At 43.1% G+C, this 25,507-nt stretch overlaps 2 protein-coding genes across 5 annotated transcripts in view; both read right to left on the bottom strand.

Annotated features, from left to right (window-relative positions):
* LOC109969769 (tenascin-like) overlaps positions 1–25,507 on the bottom strand; it is a 43,599-nt gene that overhangs the window by 7,250 nt on the left and 10,842 nt on the right. Inside the window, exons 1-16 of one of the 4 annotated variants that reach the window (XM_020616909.1) lie at positions 23,919–24,144; positions 17,260–17,370; positions 16,608–17,169; positions 14,421–15,734; positions 13,836–14,099; positions 13,639–13,754; positions 11,826–11,979; positions 9,938–10,207; positions 9,566–9,751; positions 9,388–9,477; positions 8,920–9,183; positions 8,195–8,581; positions 6,867–7,259; positions 5,748–6,032; positions 717–989; positions 292–414 (exon numbers count right to left, since the gene is read on the bottom strand). In XM_020616909.1, coding sequence (XP_020472565.1) covers positions 292–414; positions 717–989; positions 5,748–6,032; positions 6,867–7,259; positions 8,195–8,581; positions 8,920–9,183; positions 9,388–9,477; positions 9,566–9,751; positions 9,938–10,207; positions 11,826–11,979; positions 13,639–13,754; positions 13,836–14,099; positions 14,421–15,734; positions 16,608–17,085 — 4,597 coding nt within the window. In that variant the 5' untranslated portion in view covers positions 17,086–17,169; positions 17,260–17,370; positions 23,919–24,144. Of the gene's footprint in view, positions 1–291; positions 415–716; positions 990–5,747; positions 6,033–6,866; positions 7,260–8,194; positions 8,582–8,919; positions 9,184–9,387; positions 9,478–9,565; positions 9,752–9,937; positions 10,208–11,825; positions 11,980–13,638; positions 13,755–13,835; positions 14,100–14,420; positions 15,735–16,607; positions 17,170–17,259; positions 17,371–23,918; positions 24,145–25,507 lie in introns of those variants that run through there. The other 3 variants (XM_020616906.1, XM_020616907.1, XM_020616908.1) reach the window with 3 other exon arrangements.
* On the bottom strand, positions 2,222–4,184 carry LOC109969770 (tenascin-like). Its single transcript, XM_020616910.1, has 2 exons — positions 3,666–4,184; positions 2,222–3,565 (listed from the first exon to the last, which is right to left on the bottom strand). The coding sequence occupies exons 1-2, from the start codon at positions 3,799–3,801 to the stop codon at positions 3,207–3,209; spliced, it is 495 nt and encodes a 164-aa protein (XP_020472566.1). The 5' UTR covers positions 3,802–4,184; the 3' UTR covers positions 2,222–3,206.

A 25,507-nucleotide genomic window follows, 5' to 3' on the forward strand; every position in this document is an offset into this window, starting at 1 on the left:
AACCAGCTTCATGAGGCAGGTACCTGGACTGCCTATCAGTGAACAGGTGTGGTTGAGAGAGTGCACGCAAAGCTCTTTGAATAATTAAAGATTTAAAAGATATTTTTGCTTTAGTTACAGATTTGCTTTTTAAATAAGTCCATGTTATTTTATAGTACTTCAGTTTTTATCTACAATGTAAAAAAAAAATAGAAACAAAGAAAGAGCATTGAATGAGGTGTGTCCACACCGTAATCAAATTCAACCCAGTAAAGAACTATAGACATGCAATAACCCTGACTGACAGCTTACCTCCTTCAAAGGGCACATAGGTGATGTGGAAGTTATCCACTGGAGAGACAGGCATGGACCAGTGAACTACAGCTGAGGAGTCAGTCACGTCAGAGAAGTGAAGTCCTCTTGGGTTGCTCAGGCCTAGCAAAGTGCAAATGGATATGCACAGACAGGAAAGCAGGAAAAGAAGTGAATTAATGAGGAAAATATGCCTTAAACACTGCAAGAAAAAAAACTGAGAACCTTTGGCTCAAGGGATCCAAATTAAAGTTGAGCTAGTGTTTCCCAAAAGACCATTTTCCATTAGAGACAGACACGGAGGAATAAGGGTGATTGGATGGACAGTGGGTCCAGCTCTGACAGCAGATGTCACACCCAAAAATGCAGAGAGTTTAATGGTTAGTACAAAACTAAACACTTTGCAGTGGTTTCATATACAGTACCTGTCTGAGCAACCCCATTAATAGGCTGGGAGCGTGTGCCCAATTTGGCTCCATAAAGCTCGATTTCATATTCGGTGGCGCTCATGAGTCCAGTTAAAACCATGGTTCGTTCATCACCGTGGACGCTGTACTCCTGGGGATGAGCTAATCTTTTGCCGTCTCTTATTTTTATCACAAATCTGTCAAACGTGTCTTCATCAGCCGTCCATGACAGACGGAAGCCATCAGCTGTGATGTCTGAGATAAAGAGATGCTCCACCTCCGGCTCAGCCTCTGGTTAGACAAGGAAACATAACATTGTCTTCCCAGCACTATTCAGAACTTGTGAGAGAAGGCCAAAGACGTCAGTTTGGAAGAAGTCAGAAATTAGGCCAGAAAGTGGCAGACAGGGTTACATTCCAGTCTGTTTGTCCACCACCTTTGATCTGCCATGCTCAGGCGTCCGTTAGTTTAAATTAGTCAGAAACACAGATGCACAGGAAGTTAAACAGACAAGATGCTTTTTACTGGTGTTTATTTATGTCAGTTAAAGGGCTCTAGCTAATCTGTTGGAAGGATTTCCACAAAAACCGGTCCAGACGAGGTCCCCATGCGTCCTCAAGGCCAACCTCGATGCATCCGGTGCATTCAAAGATAACGAAACAAACGAGATTAGAAGTTAAACCAACTGACATTTCATGCTCAGATTGCATGTTGGTGTATTAGTGTTTTCCACTCACTGGGTTGTAGTTTGGCCTGATCCATAAACCAACATGAAAACATATCAACGTTAAAAGATATCCATTGATATGACACATAATTTGTGTTAAGGTGCACACACACCTATGTGCTACTGGAAAACACAGATAAAATATGGAAACAAGCAAATGTGCTTCCTCATATTTTGGAGGTAAGAAGAAACAGATGGGAGCTCCACATCTCTTCTTCCCAGTGATGAAGCTGCATTCCAAGAAGTTGCTTAAATCAAAGGAAAAGTTCTGGAAAAGAGTTGTTATAAATCTGAGTTAGGGTTAGGGAACAGTGCTGAGCTAAAGCCTCGCCATCAAAACATGGCATCAAGCATCACCTATCAATCCTCAGGGCAGTTTTATTACATGAAAACACCTTTGACTCCATATTATTTTAAAAACATGAATATCAAAGAATTATGCCAAGTTGTGATTGTGAAACTTCAGAATGGGATCATAAAGTTTAACAATCAGACATATTCAGTGGTTGCAACAACACAGGAAACTGCAGGTTTTAGCAAGACGAGGGGCCTTTCAGCGCACTGTGAGTGGTACCTGTCACAGCCACTGCAGTCAGAGGCCGAGAGAGAAGCCCTGACTCAGACACCCCGGTCAGCCTGACCTCATATCCTATGCCGGTGATGAGGCCCCAGATGTCCAGGTGACTTTGGTTTCCTGGCACAGTGAACTCCTGAGGCTCCAGCAGCCAGCCTGAGTCTGTCACCACTATGTGAAAATGGCTGAAGCCACCGCTCGAAGGGGGTAAATCTTCTTGCTGCAGCTGCTGCTTCACCTCCCACGACACACGGAAGCCATAGGGGGTTACATTGGAAACGGTCAAGTTTTCCACTTTAGGCAAAGGAGCTGGAGGAAGTGGGTTTTATTGTTTTGTGAGGGGGAACAAATGTGGGACAAGATTCCATTAGGAGGAGGATGTGTGCAATGGTTGCAAAAGCAAATCAAAGAATCTGTGCTTCCTTTGCAATATTAGGTTTTTAGAGGAAAAAAGAAGCTGTCACCAGATTAAACATCCGACAACCACAACACATAAACGCCAAATTTGGCAGGCATCATAGTGGTCTACTATAGACTGCAGAAAAATTGGTGTACTGTAACCCCCCTTTCCCTCATGCAAATGTTTCTAAAGCATCATTTCGAAGCTTGGATTTGGGCTTACTGTTTGAAACAAAACAAAAACATGCAGTGGGGCTCACAGTGACTGAAGAATGAAGCAAATGCTATCAAGACAATTAGAAGACAAGACTGATGTAGACATTTGTCAGAACAGCCTTTGATTAGAAACCACAGACATCTAGTGGCCATTACTGGTACTGCAGGGCTTTAGGTTTTAGGCCTGATTAGTGCTCGATGTCTTCTTCAAACACTTCCATGTGTGCATTCCAAAAATAAATGAAGTGTAAAAACAAAGCCTAATCAGTGCTGGCCCTTTATCACATCCGTAAAGATGCCACAGCCACGGTTCATGACATACAAGAAATCTAAAATAAAAACGATAGTTGTAGGCTTTTTATGTCAAAACCTATAAAAAAGAGAGTTTTGTCTACATCAACACAAACTATAAAAAGAAATATAACTGTGCATGCTTACTTCACATCCATATCTGACCTCTTTGAGGTTAATAAATCAAATTATTTCATTCACGTACAAAAAGGAACCAGAAGAGCAAATCAAACAAACAATAGGTTCTTATGATGCGTGTCAAATATGTGCTCGATGAGTTTCAGACTTGGCAGCAATCCATTCAATCTTTGATGTAAACACTCTCATCACTTGCGGTTGTAAGTGGAAACCATGTGTGTTTTAAGATATGAGTAAAATACGTAGTACCTGTGACGGTGTGGGTGAACACAGAGGAAGTGTGGTGCCCGTGAGAAATACCGTACAGCTCAATGTCATAGCCTGTGGCATCCATCAGGTTAGACACTGTAATGTTACGGATGTCGCCGGGCAGCGTGAACTCCAGCGTGTCAGACTGCTGCTCAGAGTCACTGACCCGGATATAAAAGCCATCGAAATGGCCTGACACAGTGCTCCAGGACAAGCTGAGATTATGTGGACTCACAGATGAAGCAGCTATGGGCCCCAACTGTGGGACATCCTCTGAATAAAAAACAGAACATGGCTTTTCAGTTATACTGTGCTGAGAGCTGATACATGTATTTGGTACATGCAGTGTCAAGAAATGCATGTAATGTGATACCTGTTGTAGCTACAGCAAACAGAGGCTGTGTGTTCTGGCCACCAGCGCTGGCGTACAGTTTTATGTTATAGCTTGTGCTCGGTTTGAGCCCGGCCATGACTGTGGAGAGCACGTCTCCAGGCAGAGAGCGCCCCATCGCCTGCGTGGGCAAAGCAAACTCTCTGACTTCTACTATAAAGTTATCAAAAGCCTTCTCTCTTGCTCGCCACGACAGAGAGAATCTGTCTGAGGTAATGTTAGAAACAACTAGCCTGGACAACTCAGGTTCTCCAGCTACAGGGGAAAGAAAAATATGGCAGATATTAACTGATTGAAATAGAAAGCATGTATTTGACTCTAATGTATGCAGAGAGGCCCAGTCAACTTGACAGTGCAGATAATAACATATATCCCTATTCTTTGTAAGATTAATAAGAAATACACATTAAATCAAAATACCTGTTGATGCAACAATACTGACAGCGCTTGTTCGGGATCCCTTGTTTGTCCCATAGAGGTAGGCTATGTAATGAGTGCTGGGCCTGAGCCCTGTGACGTCCTGGGAAGTGACATTGTAGGATATGTTATATTCCTTTGGCTCCGTCAGCCAATCAGAGTCAATAATCTCCAGGACAAACCCGTCAAACTCTCCTTTAGTGCCGTTCCAGAGGACTGAAAAGCTCTCTGACGTTAGGTTTGAGATAAATAGTTTGCCAACCACTGGCTGACTCGCTAAAGAAAGAAACCATGGTTAGAGTTTCATCAGAAGCACTTTGTGGGACACACAGGTCTAACTTACATACGTACTATACGGCTGCTACAGTAGCTGGTTGGTTTATCTTATAGACGTGTGTGGTGTTATAGGACACTCACCACCTCCAACCTGGAATCCTTGATAGTCTGAGCAGCTTAATAATAGACTGAACACATGCATAGCGTTTTGCGTTCCTCCACCATAATTATAATTACAACTTTGCTTTGTTGAAGAAATAACGATAGTAAGATGGACAAACATCTAATAGCAAAGGAAAAAACACAAAAGGCCTCTGTGGAAAACAGCTGATGAATACTGGCCTGCAAGTTTACACAAATGAAGTGTTGATATAAATGTGGAAATGTGGCTAGGGAAGAAGAAAAATCTGTTTCACATATTAGAAGTAGGATTTGATCATGCAGTGGATCTGTTATCAGAGCAATTCAAAGCAGAACAGGACAGAGGGAAACATAAAAACATTTGACATGCAGCGACAGCTACATAGTCAGTTACATGCAGGCACAGAGCAGACAAGTTAGACATCATTCAGATATAAAACATGGTGGAGTTACTGTTAACCTGTGATTACATTATCAGCATTTTACCTTGATAAGAAAAAGAAGGTTTAATCATTTGCCACCTGAAGAAAATAATGATATTTACTTTGAAGTTCTGTGAAAATAAACTTTATCAGAATGGACAAAACTAAACTGTCTCACGGTGCCATCCACACAAACGAACAGAACTCACGCATACTGTGAGCACTTATGCAACCACGGACTGCACACGGGATGAGGGCTGATGGGATGAAATGAGATGGTCACGCTGTCACTGTGTGACGGGTGGGGGAGGATGAAAGTTATTGGTTTGCTTTTGCAGTCATTGCAGCACATCAGAGCGTCAAACCTGACCACGATGCAGGGGATGATGGGGGTGGGGCTTCATGCACTTTGGTAAATGGGATTGAGGCAGCAGTTCAGGGTAAGGGCGAACGTTTGAGGGGCGTTGGCTTGGGTCAGTGATGTGGCACAGGCACCCATCACCGTGCCCTCTCTCAGATAGACAGGACCAGTGGCTGGAGGGTAAAGACTGGTTCATGGCATGTTGGTTAAGGTGAAGCAGTAGATTACACTGTGGCCAGGGTGACGGACAGCGATGACAAAAATTAGTTTATTATGTTGGTCTTGATTCATGCAACGAGGTGTGGACGCTCCACTGTGAGTGGGACAACACAGGGGCTAGTACGCGTTACAGATACCAACGGACATGGAGAGATGGCTAAAAAATCACTGGAAAGAAAGTTAAAGAGTCAGAGGTCAAAACTGTGCAACACTGCAGGTTGCAGGTACCTGTAGTGGCTACACTGTACACGGGTTCAAGGAAGGAGCCCTGATACATCCCATACAGGCCAACCAAGTAGCTGGTGTTGGGACTGAGCCAGAGGATGTCCAGGCTGAAGGCGTCTCCAGACAGAGTGAGGTTGTTGCTTTCTTCCACATTCTTCAAGTTTGTTACCTCAATGACAAAGCTGTCAAAGTCCCCACCAGTGGGGCTCCAGGACGCAGTGAAGCTGTCCCATGTAATGTCAGAGATGGTGAGGTTCAACACCCCGGGCGTCACCTCCTCTGGGTCAACTGAATGGCAAAATGGATTACACAGATTACTCTCGTGGAACTTTTCAGCTTTACAACGGAGCATTAGGACCACATTTAGGTAAAAAAGGATCAGAGATGTCAAATTAAAATTGAACTAACAGCAGAATATGGCAAGAACTTGTGAGACAAAAGTCATAATTTATGTGAAATTTACTAGAAAAAATATTTTGAGAAAAAGGGTGAAATCAGTGACTTGAATATTGAAATATTACTTGAAACTTAAAATGATTTATCTCAAAATAATCATCAAAATCAAACAAAAAATTCTGAATGTTGCAAAATGTTATGACTTTAAATATTAAATAGATTTTTTAATATGATGATTTTAATCTTATTTCAATGGTATGTAAATATGACAACTTTTATAGAAATAATTTAACTTGAAACTTACAAGTGTTTAAACTTTACAGATAAATTCCAAAATTCTTTTTTTTTTTTAATATTATGCATTTAATCTTGAATTATTAAAACCTTTTAAAAGAAAGTATTATGATTTTAATCATAAAATATTCTGCTAGGAAATCTCATGATCTGAATCTTTAAATATTACAACTTTGTACTCAAAATATTTATGACTGATCTTAAAATGTAATGACACCTTTAATCTCCAAATGTCCTTCTCTATGGCCCTAATACTCCATTGTTAATAAGGCTTAAGCAAAACAAAAGATCACATTAAAGAAGATAATCTGAAACAATGAAAACCATTAATCATGCAGCTATCGTGACATATTAGAAGCATAAAAATGAAATGGCTGAACTGGAGATGGGTTGTGATGAATGCCTAGAAAAAGAAATATTTGGTCCATGTACCTGAGGCAGCCAAGACTTTGAGAGGAAAAGATTGCTTTCCTTGCACCAGCCCTTGCAATGTAATATCATAGTGTGTGGAGGGGGACAAACCCTCTATCTCAGCATCCCTCACACTTCCTGGTAGTGTGGGCACCTGAGCTTGTGCTGCCCCTGCTGCAGCACTGATCACCACCACAGAGCTATCGAACGCCTCGTCGGGCGCCGACCAAGCCTGCCTTACACTAGAGGAGGTAACATTTGTGAGGTCGCCCAGTACATCCAGGTTCGAGCTTTCAGGCTCAGCCCCAGATGTCGTCAAATCGTTATCTAAGGTGGAAGGAGCACGGTGGAGATCTGGGCTTTGACCTGCTTCATTTTCCAGAGCAGACTGTGGGGTTGTCGGGGCGACTCCATCTGAAAAGGTAGGTTTGGATGCTACAGTGAATAAAGGCAGGTTAAAGCATGAATTTATTACTGGTTCTGCTCAACCTGAAAAACAACCTGTGAAGAAAAAACCTGGTTAAAATAGGAATACATGGTACAGTTCAAATGTGAGTTAAGTTCTGGACTTAAGCTTCCTGATTCCTGTGAATATTTCATTTGCCCTTGTCTCCAGTGTATTTATTGTTGCCGTGACCTCAATTTATATTATCAAGCAACAGCTAAGGCATTAATGACACAATTCAATGCCATTAATATTTGAAGGTTCTGAGTAGTCCACTAGAGTAGAAGTACACAATTGCCTTCAAATGGGTTAAGAAGCCATGCACAGCCATTTTGTTCCTGCTGCCCAACAGAAACACTGTTGAGTCACTTAACATGTGAGTGACGTACGGTGTAATTCACTGCTAGACAATCACTTATTGGTGCGAATAAGACTGAAGGCATGTGATAGACCTGCCCATGGTGGACCCCGCCTCTTGCCCCATGTCACATGGGATAGGGTCCATGGATAAGACTGAGGCGATGATGGATGTGGATGGAATTAGTGACACAAGGCTTTCAGAGAGTTGTATTTACAAGATCAAATGCAGAAAGAAATCTGATCAGCCAGTGTACCTGAAGCTATCAGCGACTCAGTGTAGATTTCTTCTTCTATTTGAGTTTTGGGAAGCAGAAAACTGCCAGAGTACTGAAGCCTTGGCAAATGACAGATAGGACAAGGTCAAATGACATCACACTGTGTCATGCCAAAGGTAATGCAGTTGGTTATATGAAAAATTATCTGCATAGCAGCATGCAAATCATGTCACTACCGAGCAGAACGTTTCTCTGATGAGAGAAGCTATTCAACAACAGCAGGACAAAGTGTCTCCAATTAATATTCAGTCCAAAAGAGAAGCGTATACCTGTGACTGCATCGGCTTCAAGTAGTGCAGATCTTTGGCTACTTGTTGTTTCATAAAGTTTTACTTGATATCCTGTCGATGCCGTCAGGCCTTCGATTCTAGAGCCAGTGGCATCTCCAGGAAGCTGGACCTCGCTCACATCCATGTCTTTATATTCTACTGTGGAACTATTATAGACACCGTGAGCCTTTAGTCTCCATGAGGGGTCAAATCCATCAGATGTGGTGCCTGAAATATTAAGCGTTCCATGCTCATCCTCAGGCTCCATCCCAGAGAGCTGGGAGTCAGAGGGGTCTAGATACGCAAAGCTAATGACATTGTCCTCCGAGCCTGTAGGAGTCGTTAGCTCATGGTCGTCTGAGCCAGCTAAATAAAATATGACAGAGGCTACAAGAAAAACAAAAGTGATGAAAGCATCATTACGTAGTAAAGACATCTCATTTTCTTGGTGCTTGTTGGCTACAGATTTCCAGTCATCCAGTCTCGACCAGCCTACATTGATTTGGTTGACATTCATTTAAAATATAGCAAATGACTACTAACAGGCTCACAGTGAAGAACAGAGAGGTTAAGCTGAAGGAAAAATCAACTGTTTGTCATCTGTTTTATCCTCCTTTGAAGCTGTGTGTTATCATTTATTCTACACTCAAACTGTTTATCCTCCTTTGAAGCCGTGTTATCATTTATTCTACACTCAAACTCTGGCAGAGTTATTCCCTACCCACCTGTGGATGCAGGAAGGGTGACAGGTGCGCTCCTCTCGTGCCCCCTCTCTGCAGTCAAAGTGAGGGTGTAGCTCATTCCAGGAGCCAGGTTGGACAAGACGTAGCTGGACGCTGTGGCCGGGATCTGCACCTCTTCAACCTGGCCGTCTCTGGAGATGTGCATCAGCGTGTAGCCGCTGATTCTGGCTTGAGGTTTCTGCCATTTTAAAGTGAGCGAAGTGTCTGTGGAGTCTATGTTCATAAAACCTCTGGGAGGATCGATATCTGGCAGAGGAAGACAAATGTGTGTAAAACTGACTGGTAACACATTTTACACGCTGCATGTGTAAAATGTAACACAATTCTCAAATCACTTTCCCCCCTTTAGTTTCATTTTATCATCCAATTTATATCAACAAATATGGCGGTCTGTGTATTTATGAAGGGGCATGAAGAGCAAGTGTTCAGCCACTCGGCGACATCTCTCACCAGTTGCTGCATTTGCAGTAGCAGGGAGACTCTCTCTCTCATCTTTCACAGCAGTCACACCGATCCCATACTCGGTCCCTGGTCTTAGCCCTGCCGTACGAAGGGACAGAGGGAAACGGAGTCACATGGTTTCACTAACTCTAAGTGTGAGGTCATTGTTGACCCTTTTAACCCTTACCAGTGATAGTAGCTTTTGTGGTGTCTCCTGGCCCCTGTGGGTACACTTCCTCGCCATGAGTCACTCCAGAGATGGGGCTGTACTTCACCCGATAGCTGCCGACATCAGCCCGACTGTTGGTCCACTCCAGGGTGATGCTGTCGTCCGTCTGGGACACGGCCTGTAGGTGCTTCGGGGCATCCAGTTCTAAGGTACACATATTCATAATCATATGCTGTAAAACGTATGCACACATTAGCATGTGCTGCAATACTGGTTTCACTGTAGTGTTCACACAGAAAGGACACAGCTGGTGTTATTCTATATTTTCTTTTTATTTTCTTCAGCTTTAAAACAAATGAAAATATTCCATTATTGCTGTCACACACCTACCTGTGGTGAATTTGGTGGTGACAGGGTCACTGCTGAGGTCTCCACTCCTGGAGATGAGTGACACTGTGTACTCAGTGTCTGGCCTCAGTTTGTCAATGGTGTGCTGCTTGTTTGGTGGTAAAACCTCCACAGTGGTTTCATCTGAGGGGTTGGAGGTGGGGCTGTAAAACATGGTGACTCTGTCCATAGGAGCCACCGACTGGGACCAGCTGACCAGAGCCGTGGAGTCCGTCACATCCTTCACTTCCAGCTGCCGAGGGCCGTCAATCTCTGGAGTCCAGGTGTGGGTGGGAGTGAAAGAAAAGAACCAAAGAGAAATGATAGCCACCCCCCTCGACTAAATGATGATCACATTGCTGACAGCAAAAAGCAGACCCACTATAAAAATCAGTGTTTACAAACTGATACAAATCCAAATGCAAAGCAAACAGTCAGCATCATTAAGATGATGGAGGGACAGGAAGAGCTGTTTGTCCTGTCTCTGCTGGTCTCCAAAATTGGCTGGTATTATTAGTGTATGATTATTCTGAACTATTAATTATAAGAGCAATTGTGGATTTAACAAATAATTTGGTACAGACACTTACTCCCCTCCAAGGATGCATTGCACCAGCTTTGGTGATCCTGACTTTATATGACACACCATCATCAGGGAAACATTTCCAGCTTTATCTAACACCTCAGTTTAAGACCAAATACACCCAAACATAGCCTTTAGTCTGAGCTATTCTTTCTGTTATGTGCTAATTAGCAATGTTAGCCTAATTACCGTGAGCAGAGTCAGAATGAAATGAGTTAACTGAGACTTTGAGGCACTAGTGTAGCTAATGTAGCTGTTTCCTTCCTGTTACACTAATCTGATCAGCTGCTGGCTGTAGCTTCAGCACTGAGACTGGTGCCAGGGAAATTCTCCAAATGTCGCCCTATTACCTTAAAGGCTTGTAAGCAGAGGAGTGTCTGTAAAGTTGATCTTAACTAAATAAAAGATTTCATTTCCGTACAAATAATTTAGTCTCTCTTAGTGAAAGCCTTTAAATGAACAAATAAGACAAAGCTTAGCAAAGACCCAATACTGGCTAAGAGAATTCTAGGTAGGTGCGAGTCCAAGGTCCTCTCTGCATGACAGGAAAAAGGCCAAGAGCGAGGCCAAACATGAGCACACCTGTTTTGTTAGTGTCCATACACAAAACGGCCCTCATAAGAATCAACCTGGCTCTCTCATAAGACAAAACACTAGCTTATAGCAAAACAGGTAAGGCCATCATGAAACATAATGTGATTCCTTTCCGCTCTCATACTGTGTTTACTGCCGGACAAATCTCCCGTGTTTACATGTGGAGGAGACATCTTTTGGACTGTTGAGGGTAAAAGGATATGAAAGGTTTAAGCTTACTTCACTCATTCCTGGGAGCTGTGTCTAGTTTCAACTTATACAAATAAATGACATCAGAAATAAAGTGGTGCGAGACCCAGTGAGGTCCATCGACACGGACTTGTTAAACTAAATGGCTCTTCCATGCTTAGAGGAGGTCGTCTGGTGTGGCGTGCCATACCGATTGCATAAGGAACTGGAAGCATTCCACAATGTAATGTATGGAGTAACACTGCAATAAAGGTTTCAGCGAGCAGAGGACAGGAGTTAGAGCAAGATTTAGTGACAGTGAAATATGACGTGAACATGCTCGGCTGAGTTACTGTGCTTTAGCTAAAATCTATTAGATGAAGTTGAGGAGCGCCAGAGAGGATTTCCTGTCATTACTCTTCGTTTCATTATGGAATCTCAGTCTGTGACACTGTTTGTTTTTGTATTAGATAACTAATACAGTACATCATTGAAATCAAAGCCAATCAGTGTGCTAAAAATATTTGTTTACAGCCTGAAACCCACTGGTAGTGACTGTTTTGAAAGTCTGGGGTCCTCTGGTGCTGTTCTTGACGATGCTGATGGAGACTTCATACTCCTGTCCTGGTCCCAGGCCTGACTGGAGAAACTGGTTTTGAGTGGGTGGAAGGGAGGTGACAACTTTTCCATTGTCTTCTTTCTGTAAAGAGATATAATGTTTAAACTAATGTAAAATACCCTGTTAATGACATGAACACAAGAAACAGTGTGTTTACATGCACTGACTGCAGTAGTCCTAAATAATTCAGTTTATATGCAGTTTACAATTCACACTTCTTCTGGGTGCATTAAAAGACAGAACTGGACAGTTATGGAAATATACTTATTTGCCTTTTTGCCTACAGTTATGCGTGAATAATATTGGTCTTCTCATCTAACTCCTGTAAAGGAGAGTGTTTCTCAAAATGCAGGCTTGGTACAAGTTTAAGCATCGTTTGACTTTGGGGATTTAATTTACTGAGGTCATGAACACTTCAGGAGGATGAATACAGTTTTGTTCAGTTGCAGTTTGGATTCATTTTGTATTATTTATATTTATCATGGAACTATGTAAATAGACAAAATCTGGCTGTGTTAATCTTTATTCACTGAAAATTTAAAAGACCACGCTACATGGTTTTACTACTGCTACAACAATACAACTCAAGGTTTTGTCCTACTTCCTGTTTTGAACTCTTATTTTGAAGGGACTTCCTGTCTTGTGCCACTCACACCTGCCTCAGCTTTTCTCTGGTCATTGATTACCTCCAAGTACTTTCATCTGTGGCTCCCTGCCTCAGCCTTTACATCCACTTCACCCCCCTCAGTCAGTTTGCTGGTTCATCTGGTTCATCACATTTCACTTCTGCTCCTCTTTTTGTCTCCCTTATCATGACCTTCTCCTGGTTTGTTGGGCTCCTGTTTTCCCATAGGGCTCTACACCTTGTGCCTTTGGGCTTTGGACTTATTTCAGACTCTCGTTCTCTACCTATGGTGTTTCGTTTGTTGCATCCCATATTCTCGCTGCTCGTTAGTCTTGTTACCTACAGTATGTTCCAAGTCTCCTGGTATCGCTCCCTGACAGTGCTGGTTGGTTTGCTGTATTTCTGTACTTTTGTGTTGCATTTATTCAGGTTGAGTTTTTGAGTTTGATATGTTTTTCTGTAGTCTTTTAATATTGTAGCTGATATTAATTGGGTCAACCTTTAATTGAAATCATAACAGCAATGTTTGGCCTTTTTTTCTGGAGGACTGATAGTGACAATGGACCAGGCACATGACCTCAGGTTGTGCTTAAGCACCTCCCCTTTTACCCTCTGTCTTGATAAGTGCTCCTTTTGCAGGACATTTTTTTACGATGTGCTAACACAGGTAACTTCTTTTTAAAATAATTGTTGGTGAGACGGGTGCCTTTTTTAACTTGAGCACCTGCACCCCAAAATGTCTGCGCACAGCCCTGCAGTGGACTGATAAGTAATGAACTAGATCACACAGCCCATTTTCAAAATTAACACAAAGGTCAAAAAAGGACAAGATTTTAAAATGGCTATAAATTGAAAAAAGGCCTCTGACTGATCAGCTGGCTCAGCAATTTCAATTTTATTTTCAGTTACTGGCACAGATTCTAAAAGCAAATACTGCAGTGACATCCAGACTTCACTGAGGTTTTCTGTGTGTCAAGTCAAGTTTTAATGGTTAACACTGAAATTAATTTATTTACAGAAACCCCCAATAAGCTGGCACAGATTATCGCCTCTCGGTTTTTTCTGTCTGTTAATAGAATTGTGGACGAGCCTCCATAGGAGATCGGCAAACTGACCGTGTTGCGGAAATAGATCTCCCATCCATCAAAGGAGAAGTCCAGCTGGTCCCACATCACCTCTACTGATGTCTCTGTCACTGATTTGAATCGTAAACCCTCTGGCTGTGGGAGATCTACAGATGGAGACAAAAATAATCTCAGCATTTATCAACCCTTTTCTGTATGTTTTCTCAGTATGAAGATGACAGAGGTACCTGTGGCCACCCTCGCACTGACAGGGACACTCCGCTTGTTGCTCAGGATGGCATAGACACTGATCAGATATTCAATGCCAGGTTCAAGCTCTTTGACAGTGGCAGAGGCCTTGTCTCCAGACACAGTGAACTCCTGGAGAAGACCCCCGGGACTTGTGGGCACATACGTCACAAGATACTCTGTTACCAACATCTCGTTGTCCCAGGACAGATCAACTGTATCGGCAGTGACTTCGCCAACTGTAAGGTCCTTTGGAGGAGACACTGGAAAAAGCAAAGCAAAAAAGCTTGGGTGCTGTCTTGGACAGTTTCTCATGTCCTCAATCATTAAATTTCCACCACATTGATCTAATGCAAACTCCAGAGCCACATCTGGCTGTGGTGTGAAGCACCGCCAAAATAAAAAAAGTGCAGAGAACAGCAATGCACAAACCCAAAGCCTCTTCTGACCTCGTTTAAGCTCTTTTTTTCTTTTCTCAAGAAGAGTGCTGAGTGAATTTTGGGAACTGAAGGAAATTACATCACTTCGGATTTGCTTTTTATAGTACCTCTAGTTGCCAGATGGAAACAGTGGAAGCTTCTTACCTTCTGAGCAGTCCTCGCCGATGTAGCCCTCATCACAGACACACTGACCATTCACACAGTGGCCTTGGTCCTGGCAGTTGTTGATGCAGCTCAGCTCTGCACAGCTTTCTCCTCCATATCCACTCTCACATGTGCACTTGCCATTGATGCAGCTCCCCCTGTTGTTGCAGCTATCAGGACAGGCGAGCACAGAGCAGTCATCTCCTGAGAAGCCTTCCTGACAGATGCACTTACCGTCAAAACAGTAGCCCCGGGCCAGGCAGTCGTTGGGGCAAGCTTTCTGACTGCAGTCTTCCCCAGAGAAGCCTTCATCACAAACACACTGGCCATCCACGCAGCGGCCATTGTTTTGGCAGTTGTTAGGGCAGCTCAGTTCACCACAGTCCTCACCGGTGAAGCCTACATGGCACACACAACGTCCATTAACACACTCTCCGCGGCCATAGCAGTTTGAGGGGCAGGTCCTGATGCTGCAGTCCTCCCCACTGAAGCCTTCCTCACATACACACTGGCCGTTGTTGCAGCGGCCTCTGTGCAGGCAGTTGCTGGGGCAGGAGAGCTCAGAGCAATCGTCTCCCTGGAAACCAACATCACATGCACACTGCCCATTTATGCACTGGCCTCTGCTGTTACAGCTGTTCAGACATGCTAACTGGCTGCAGTCTTCCCCTTGGTAGCCCGTGTCACAGATACACATCCCGTTGAAGCATGTACCCCTGCCGCTGCAGTCGTTGAGGCAGGTGAGCTGAGAGCAGTCCTCTCCAGTGTAGCCAGCAGTACAGACACACTGGCCATCAACACAGAAACCATTACCTTGGCAGCTGTTGGGACAGCTGCGTTGTCCACAGTCCTCCCCGGTGTATCCCACCTCACAGTAGCAGGTGCCATTCACACAGTGACCACGGTCATAGCAGTCGTTAGGACAGATGAGTTCAGAGCAGTCGACACCAGTCCAGGGTTCATCACACACACAGTCTCCGTCATCACAGCGACCGCGGCCTTGGCAGTTATTGAGGCACTTGGTCTGCGAGCAGTCTTCACCAAAGAAAGCATCCTCGCAGATGCAAATGCCGCCCACACACTGACCGTGCTCTCCACAGTCTACAGGGCAGACCTCGAGTGTGCAGTCCTCTCCACTGAAACCCTTAAAGCACTCGCACTTTCCATCCACGCAGCGGCCCCGGTCCTGGCAGCTCCTGGGACACTCGGGCTCAGTGCAGTTGGGTCCCTTCCAGCCAGGTTCACATGTGCAGGCACAGGTTTTAACACTGTAGTTTCCATGACCGCTACAGTAGGGTTTTGTTCCAACCTTACCTTTTGGGGGGAAAGTAAGGAAATGTTTTGATATGTAGTTTGTTATTCTGCATTCTACCAACTCACTTCAAAGGTTTGATGGAATAACAACGAGGCATTGTACTGAATTATTTTTATCCCATTAGTGCCAGTCGTTGCTTCTTGAAACAGAATCAGCTTAATAAAAATCATTTGACTATTTGGGGAATACACTTTTTTGATGTGGTGTTGAGAGTTAAATCATTAGATCAATACCACTGTCACATCTGTGCTCTGAATATAAAACAGCCAGAAGATAATTAGTTTATCTTAGCATAAAGACTAACAAAATCCCCACAGCAGGACCTCTTAAAACTCACAAATGAACAACGTATATCTTGTTTGTTTAATCTAAACAGAGATCCATGTTAAAAAGCAAAAAGTCATAGTTCTACACTGGTTGGGTGTGGGACTGTGTTTTGGGTGAGTGCCATTTTCTCTATTTCCTATCTCTCTGCCAAAAAGCAATTAAGAGTATTTCCCCAAATGTCAAATTATTCCTTTAAAAGTGCATCATTCAGAAGAGGTCCAAGGATCATTTAGCCAAGTATTATAGAAGACTTCATTGTTTTTACATCAACAGCATGACAAATAAAGCCAAATGAAATCCCATTCAAAGTCCACTGATGATGTGTTGGTCTCTGCTGTACAACACAGAAAATTACACCCTCACATTAAAGTCCAAAGAACTCCTCGACAGATGGATGGAGCAGATGTGTCTCATACTGAAGGAGACTCATGGGGTGGTAGTGTATTCTAAATGAAGCACTTTTCAGTTCCAATTCAGAGAAAGAAAGGATTATTTTACTCTGCTAGCTGTAATACGATAAAGTCTGTCAGACAAATCACACCTACCTGAGAGCTGTGCACTGCAGCACGCCGTGTCACTATTGCACTGTTCTCTTAAAGCTGAAACTTCTCCCTCAAGCATCTCCAGCCGGCTAATGAGGTCTTTCAGGCTGGGCAGGCCCTCCGTACACCCACAGGCCTGCCGAGGTATGTTGATGCGGTGGGTGAAGACGATCTGGTTCTCCCTATCGACGGTGTGCTCGGTGATGTGTTGGCCTGAAGAGACTGGTGCATCTTTAGCTTGGAGCTGTGTGGTCTCTGGAGCATCCAGGCTCACTGAGCACAGGGCACTGGCAGGAACATTGATGTTATAGATGTGGTTGAAAACCACAGGATGGTCTGCACTCGGGAGAGTGATGTTATGATCTCTGAGGGGTGCCAGAGTCTGCCGTCGATGCCGTAGGACTTTCTTCACGAGCCCAGCATTTGATAAGCTGAGCAGCACAGTCAGAAGGAGGCAGCCGCAAAGGCCTCTTGTGCCCATGCTTGATGTGGGATGTGGATTTGGTCAAATAAATTTAAGTTTAAACCTCTGACTAAAGGCCAATCCTGGTTAATGCTGAAGGTTCTGGAAAACAGAAAGAAAACCTTAACAAACAGGCCAAGTTTCTAGATTGGCTTTTCAACAAGAGTTGTTTGGGTGGTAGAGGGAACTTACTTATCAGGAACCACAGTTTGTGAAGTAAACACGGTCGTTGTTTATCTGATTCCACTGGGGAAACTCATTTGACCAACTCTAACCACTGAGAGGCTGAGAAGCTGTTTCCATCTGAAGAAGACAGAGGGACGACTGATTGACACCTGAGTACAAAGCACTGCAATAGTCAAATCTGGAACTAATAAAAGCATGGATTACAATTTCAAACTTATTAAAAGAAAGGAATGACTTGACTTTACTTAGTAACCTCAGCTGGAAGAAGCACAACGTCACAGCTGAGTTGATCTGATTATCAAATCTCAACTCGTATCAAACATCACTCCAAAGTTTTTTACGGTAGTCTTCAGATGTGGAGCCATGTTCTCAAGTCTCTCAGACAGTCAAACATCGGCTGTAGTAGCAAGCTTCTCATTGCCTTTAAAGGTAAATATATCTGAATGGCAACTGAGTAACAATGGAAAGAGAAACCATGTTTCTTTAGCATGTACAATGAAAACAGAACTGGACCAAGAACTGATCCTTGGGGGACACCACAGGAGAGGGGAACTGAGGAGGCAGAACAGGCCTGGCACATCACCTTCTTTCAAAGTATTCAAACATACAGTATCTGAAAGTTCTCTGTTGTTTTGCAGATTATAGCACCTTCCACTGTCTATACATGTACTATAATGGGAGGCTTAGTCAAAAAGTGAAAAACAATCATAATTCATCCCATATAGCCTTCTTCTAGCCCACTAATCCGCCAGATGACTTTGTCAGCTGGACACCAAGAGCACTATAATTTCTGGGAGACAGACTAGAGCTACAGCGTGGGAAAGCCTCCCTGGATTACTGAGTGTTCACTTTCCAAGCAGGGGCAAGTGAACAACATTAGAAAGGCCCACAGTGTCTGTGCACGCTTGGAAACATCTTCTCTCAAAAGATTGTATTTATGATGTATCAAAACTCAAATGAATATTTCAGCCTCAAATGTTGACCAGACTGGACATGCAACCTCTGGTCCACATGCATGGCTGCTGTAAACAACGCTACTTTAAAGGAGCTGCAGCTTTGCCAGTGATTTATCCAGATTTTTTGATTGGTAGCTGCTGACAGCACTTGCACATGCAAACCCATGAAAAATGACTTCCAGAACGGAATTTCTTGCAGTGAAAAGACATACGGCACACCTGGACTTACACTTCTGGAAACTATTGAGACAATGCTGCTACTCAGCGAAAGGTTAATGTTATGCAGTCATGGATACACTGAGATGCAACAAACATCTCTGTTTTTCTTACCACTTAAAGAATATGACATACAGTATTTCAACTCTAAAAAATACAAAAATCACAACACCTGCACATAAATCCAAACCTTCAGGCCAATTTGAAACTACCCATCATCCCAGTGCAATAAATACATACAAAGAGAGGGCAGCCAAGGTTTGACACACCGAGGAATACAGCTACTGTACAAAAAGCCAACATTTCCACAAAGCTCCTAGCCAGTTCCGCAACACAAAATAAGGAAAAATAAACCTAACCCTAAAAATAACACAATAACAAGCAAATACAAGAAAGAAAAAACCTTGATCCTAAAACTAAATATGCCCAGCAATTCTGCATCACATCCATCTTAAGTCAAACCTCTAAAATCATTCATAATATATCCACAGTTTTGCCTCCCACTGTATTCTCAACCTTAAACCTGGACACATTTCAACCTTTACCTCAAAACCTCAGGATAATGCTGTGTTCTCAGCATATCAGAGGAATCATATTTACAAGTTTCCAACTCATAAAACAATGTTTAACACCAGAGTCACAAGTGTGACTGGGGAAATTAGATTATTAGACTCTCCAGAAAACTCTGATATAACTCAACAGTTAGGTTAATACAGAAGCACCTTTAAACCAAACAACTATGGAAGCCTTATGCAGCCAAATGCTGTTAATCAATGTAGTAAAACCCCATAATTAAAAGATATGGTTAATCCATACTGTACAGCTGTCTCGATGATGTAAACTTTAAGTTAAATTAGCTAAAACATCAAGAACCAATAGACTACGATGGGACAAGTCGTGAGCTGGTAGCCACTTGTCCCTGAAAACAGCATGTGTGCTACACGCTGACAGGAAATCTGATGGTTTTATGGAGCTCAGAAGAGTACACCATGGATGTTGTTGTCATCCACATAGTTCAGACGGGTGGGGTTGAGGTGTAGGTACTGTACGAAGGAAGTCCACTCTTGCCCATCATGTTTTCTTTCCTTTACCGTCCTCACCTTTAACCTGACCTCTGACCCAACCTTTCTTTCTTCCACTGCCCCTCGCCAGTATTTTTGCATCTCTTCACCTAACCCATTAAGACACAGATATAACACTGAGCTTGGGTTTCTTGAGTTCTTGCACATGTGGTGAGTGGCAAGACAAATGTAGGTTATGACTTTTGTTGTAAATCTAAAAACTTCTCACAATATGTTTCTGATCTCCTGCTGGAAAACAAAGACTGATAGCTTGAGAGGTCTTGAAGGCAAAGAGTAAATCAGTTCAAACCCTCAGTGTGGCTGTGAGTGCATCTGCTTTGGATGAAGATTCTCATGACAGCTTCTAATGTGGCCCAATGTAGCTATATTTGTAACACAGCCCTAACATCGTTTTTTAATTAGGGTTTCTGCAGTGTTCATAAAACTAAATTTAAAACCTTTTTATACCACAAAAATGCAATTTAATATCTCCTTAAACTATCATTCAAAGAATGTTAGAAAAACTAGTAGGAACAATACGAACTTGGATGATTTATTTTTATTTATATTCATCTCAGATTTGTGGCACTTCCAAGCCGTGGGTAACGTTCATTTTGAGTAGTATAATTCATTAAACAGATTAAATAACCTCTTGCAATGCAAACCCCTGTTGCACCATTTTAAGGCTATAAATGTGTCCCAACAGCCCAAAACAAAATAGTAGGAAAAGTCATTACTAATGCTGCTGTCTACGGCAGGCAAGAAAAACATATTGCATTTGTGAAACTTAAGAGTTTTAAAGGATTTTGCAAACCAGGCCCTGTTCATACAAAACAGATTTGATGCTGCAGCTGCCTACTTATATTCACAGAAATTGCAGTTAAACAGTTAAACTACAGTAGATGAGAACAGTAGTGCCTATAATAAAAAGCCAAGAAAGCATAATTCACAGCAGACCTGGGGTTATCTCAGGACATCCCATCTGACTTTGGAGACATGGACAGACAATTTGGAGAGGAGACTGAAATAAATATAATCTCTTCACTAAGCTATAATCCAGAATTGCTGTAGCTTTCTACCCCCATGCTGGCAGCGAGAAGGGAACTTTCCCACGTGGAAAAGAAAAACCGGGAATGTTGGCCCTGGACAGCAGACATCTGTTTTGCCTAGTCAAAGAAAAGAAAAAGGCACAGAGCTGCTCTACTTGCCCTGTGTCCAGCCAGTGGCTCAGTTACCTCTTCATCTTTAACTGATGGTGCTACTGCATGCATTATTTTCATTTCATCTTTATCTGTGCAATCTCCCAACTGATGGACTGCCCTGGTGACAAATCACAGTTAAGACACTGACTTCATTTCACACCGATTTAAACCATCCACTTCCACGAGAACAGTTCAAATGCAGCGTGTCTGCACACGCTTCTTATGGAAAACATTTGTGGCTGACAGCAGCGTGTGAAGACTTTAATCCAGTGTATGTGTGTATCTGCTCATCTGTGACAGTTTAGCATTTTTATTTTCCATCAAAGGCAAAGTGCGAGGTCTGATTAACACAGCATCTGGAGCAGCTGGAAATCATCTCGAAAAAGTAGTTACTGCAGCCGAACCAACAATAACAGACAGAACAGAAACGTATTACACATTTTCTCACTGTTGCATAGCAGATATCCTCAAGCAATCCTTTCAGAAGAGTGAAGCTTTACTGTGTCCCCAGATGAGCCTGGACAGGATGCAGACTGCAGGTATCACTGAATATACAGGTAGTGATGGTAGTGATGGGTGGCATGGCGGCACAGTGGTTAGCGCTGTCACCTCACAGCAAGAATGTCCTGGGTTCGAGCCTTTCTGTGTGGAGTTTGCATGTTCTCCCTGTGTCTGCATGGGTTCCCTCCTGGTGCTCTGGCTTCCTCCCACAGTCCAAAGACATGCAGGCTGACTGGTGACTCTAAATTTCCCCCAGGAGTGGTTGTGTATCTAACCACAGGGGTTTCACATCAGTGACTTCTGTGCTGGTCCCAAGCCCGGGATAAATAAAGTGGGTTGTGTGAGGAAGACCATCCGGCATAAAACTGTGCCAAATTACTCATGTGAATTGGATTCACTGTGGCGACCCCTTATGGGAGCAGCTGAAAGTGGTGGTAGCAGTAGATATGGGTAGTTATGGCAATTAAAAATTTGTGACATGGTTTAAATAGAGCTGAAATGATTAGTTGATTAAAAACATGTCTTGGTTCCTAGTTTTAGTCATTTGTCAAGCAAAACATTTATTTTTCCAGATTCTTAAAGCTGATAATTTGCTGCTTTCCTTTGTCTTATTTCTCTTATGCGGCCTTACACCCAACAAATTTTCAAGCGATTTCGTGTCACAGACAAATGTCCAATGTCGGAATAAAATCACGAGAGTCTTGCTACAGTCGTGTGCACTCGCCTCATCTCAATCTTTTGGTGTGAGGTGGTGAACTGTTTTAAATCAGCCTTTCCTCATCTTGACGTTACAATAAAACATGTTTGTAGTCTTGGCTAAATATGAAGGAGACTCCGGTGGCTCCATTCTATAGGAGGAGAAACTGGTGGAGTTGTGGAGTGAGCTTTCTGTTTGACATCATCCAATTTGTACCGTCACCTTGTAGAGAAAGAAAAAAGGTGGACAGACCTCGCTGTCCCCGTTCAATCAAACAGGGTCGTGTCCACATTCTGTGCAGTCTCCTCATTTTCTTTTCAGCTGTTTCTTCCAAACAAAACACTGCAGCCAAACGCAGGAGCATATGGGACGTAGTCTCAAGAGAAATCTAGTTGCAGCCTTGCAAATAGTGACCCCGCAAGATCCCCAGCCTTTGCAAATCCACAGTCTCTGACTAAAAGCTCTGGAACCAATGACACATTACCTTTAAAGGTGAGAGGGTTTCAGACAATAGTCTTTCATAGTTTTACAGTGTAAGGCCAGTAAACTGAACATCTTTGGGTTTTGTACTGCTGGTTAAACAAAACAAGCAATCTGAACATGTCACCTTGGAGTTTTGTGATTATTTTCTCACATTATAATGATAAAATGTTTATTTATTTTAAAGAGAAAATACTTGTCAAATGAATCAGTAATAAAAAAAACAATCAGCTGCAGCTTTGCTTTTTAGTTTTTTGTTAACACATGCAATCAAATACTGTGGAAAATATTAGAAAATATTCCTCCACTAGTTAATGATGATGAAAATAAACAACTTACAAACACACCTGCATAGACAAATTAACAGTTACAGTTCTAACATGCTGAAAGGCCACGGAGCTGACACAGAACCTTACATACAGTTTGTTTACAGCACATATATTTATTGGAGTATTCTGTAAATTAGGACTAATTAGACAACCCAGCTCCCTCATTAACCTTCAGTGTCACCACTTTCAGGCCACACAACTACACGTTTCCTCAGCTGACCCAGGAAAAAGCCACATACAATGCAGAGGTGTGTGATGCTGCATTATGATCAACCCCTGGCTTTGTGTAGAGGTCACACAGAGAGTGTAGGACGAGCCCCGGGGGAGCTCCAGCTGCTAAACCAGCTGTCCCTCTGATTGAGACACCTTTCTCACTCAGCTAACCAGACACCTCCCAGGAGACTCGGCACATACAGTAGCAGAGAGGCTATAAAAAGTCCTGCGGCTGCGAAAGGGCCATGCCGTGCATTTGTGGGCCACAGGATAAAACTGAACATCAAAGGAACTGAATGATTATAATCTTCTGCTGAAATATTCACTTCTGCTGAATGTGAACTGGAACCAGTGACGCAACCCGTCACACAAAAGATAACACAGAAGTTAAAACCATAAGCCAGAGCCTGACTTCAGTTAAGCAGCTAATGGACTAAATGGATGAAGTATTTTTTTTGTTTAATCTCCATGATGGAAAAATGACATACAGTGAAAAGCGAACTGCATTGCCCAAGGTGATGTGATGAATCATCAGCAGGCAAACCCTCACCATCCTTATGAAAGCACATTTTTGCCCTCATGCACAAGCACCCACAGATGGACAGTTTATTTTCAAAGTACTGATCTACAACCTGGCAAAATTTATAAGAATGGTCTTTGGCGTGGAGCACGCTGGCTACAGGCCCTTCTACTGAAGCAAGCAAAGCGTCCACATGTTCAGTCCTTCAGCAGTCAGTCATCATTAGCTGCTATTTCTGTCTGAGGAAGAAGCTGCACTGTACACTGCTAATGTACTTCTAATAAACAATAACTGGCTGCCTTCTGTTGGTGTGGTAACCTCCACTAGCCCAAAACTGCTGCTAAGATAACTGTGAATGATGTGATTGCTGATGTAGATTTCTCTATTTCATTTTAAATGGAATTCAATTCAAAGAGCAAATGAAATGAGAATCTCCAGAAAAATGTTTTTTGTCATGAAAACCAAGGTAAAACATAATAAATCTTCTTACCTGTACTAGTGCAATCTACTTTTTCACAAGCCCCAGCAGGAAGATGAGGTGCTCCTCTGAGTCTTCACACATTCATTGAAGCCAAAAAAATGAGGCTCTGCTGTGCCGCTGCCCTGTCATCCAGCCCTCCCAGCAAGGTGGCAGCTCTGTCAGTTCTCCCTCAGCCAGCTCCTTATCGTGTCTCACCGGCTGGCGTTCAGCTCCTTTACTGACAGAGAGAGCGGGAGAGGAAGAGGGGGAGTGTGGGAGGAAATGTCTTTTAAAGTGTGCAGTGTGTAGGTCAGAGCCACAGTGCTTTAAACTCCAACCCTTAAACAGCCGTCATTCTCCCGCCCTCCACAGCCCTCCCTGCCTCTGCTGCAACAAATGGATGCACAGTCGGACTGCTGCCCTTAAACGAGATGCCGGTTAACTGGGAGTCATGACACAGCGAGCAGCGCTTGTGGTTGTGCAGGAAAATTAGAGGGAAAATAAGGGAATGAAAGGAAAGTGAAGTCAGACTGTAGACAGCAGACAGATGTTTCTCCCTAACCATAATAGCTTTGCTATAATCATTTACTATTTTCTCATGCCAAAGCATAATATGTGCTCAATTTACTTAAATTTTATGTCATACAGTACATGAGGAAATCCTCCCTCGTGCACTAATCCTACATCCACTAATCCTTCAGCTCTCAGTGTGAATGTTTCTCCAGCTCTGTTACACAGAGATGAACCTTATGCTATTTCACAACATCTCGTATGGGAGGTTTGACAGGAGGAACACAGACACCCGCTTAAAATCCCCCTGCAACCCGGGGGACACTGCTTTTCAGTTGACACAGTGCTGAAGGCCCTGAAACAGGTAAACCCCCATAAGGCGGCGGGACAAGACGGTGTGCCCCCCCAGAGTGTTGAGAGCCTGTGGGGATCAACTAGCTAGTGTGTACACAGACATCTTCAACCTGTCTTTAGCCCAAGCAGTAGTTCCTCGCATTTTCAAAAAAACCCATTATCATATCGGTCCCTAAGACATCAGACACATCCACTCTGAATGACTTCAGGCCAGTGGCGCTCACATCAGTCACCATGAAGTGCTTGTGGACCAACTGGTCTTCACACACATTAACCACATGGTACCAGACACTGTAGACCCCCTCCAGTTTTCCTATCGCCCCAACAGATCAGTGGGCGACGCAGTGCCTCTGGTTTTATTCCAGACCCTGAAACACCTGGACAACAGCAGTGCGTATGCTAGGATGCTCTTCCTGGATTACAGTTCTGCATTCAACACCATTCGCCCGGGCAGGCTGATTGGGAAGATGACAGACCTCGGTGTGTCAACTCCCACCTGTAACTGGATTCTAGACTTCCTGACTAAAAGACCACAGGTGGTCAGAATGGGAGGGCGGGTTTACCACAGGCTTATAGGTAGGTACTTTACTGATCCCTCAATGGGGAAATTTCAGTGTTTCAGCAGCAATGGAGAACAAACAACATAACACCATGAGAAACAAACACCACACACATCCTGATAAATAAATTCCAAGTACTCAAAAATAGACAGAATCAAGTATTTGAATAATCAAGAACAGAATTTACATATGTGC

This window comes from Monopterus albus, unplaced genomic scaffold (assembly GCF_001952655.1).
Source record: "Monopterus albus unplaced genomic scaffold, M_albus_1.0 scaffold181.1, whole genome shotgun sequence".
NCBI classification, from domain to species: domain Eukaryota; kingdom Metazoa; phylum Chordata; class Actinopteri; order Synbranchiformes; family Synbranchidae; genus Monopterus; species Monopterus albus.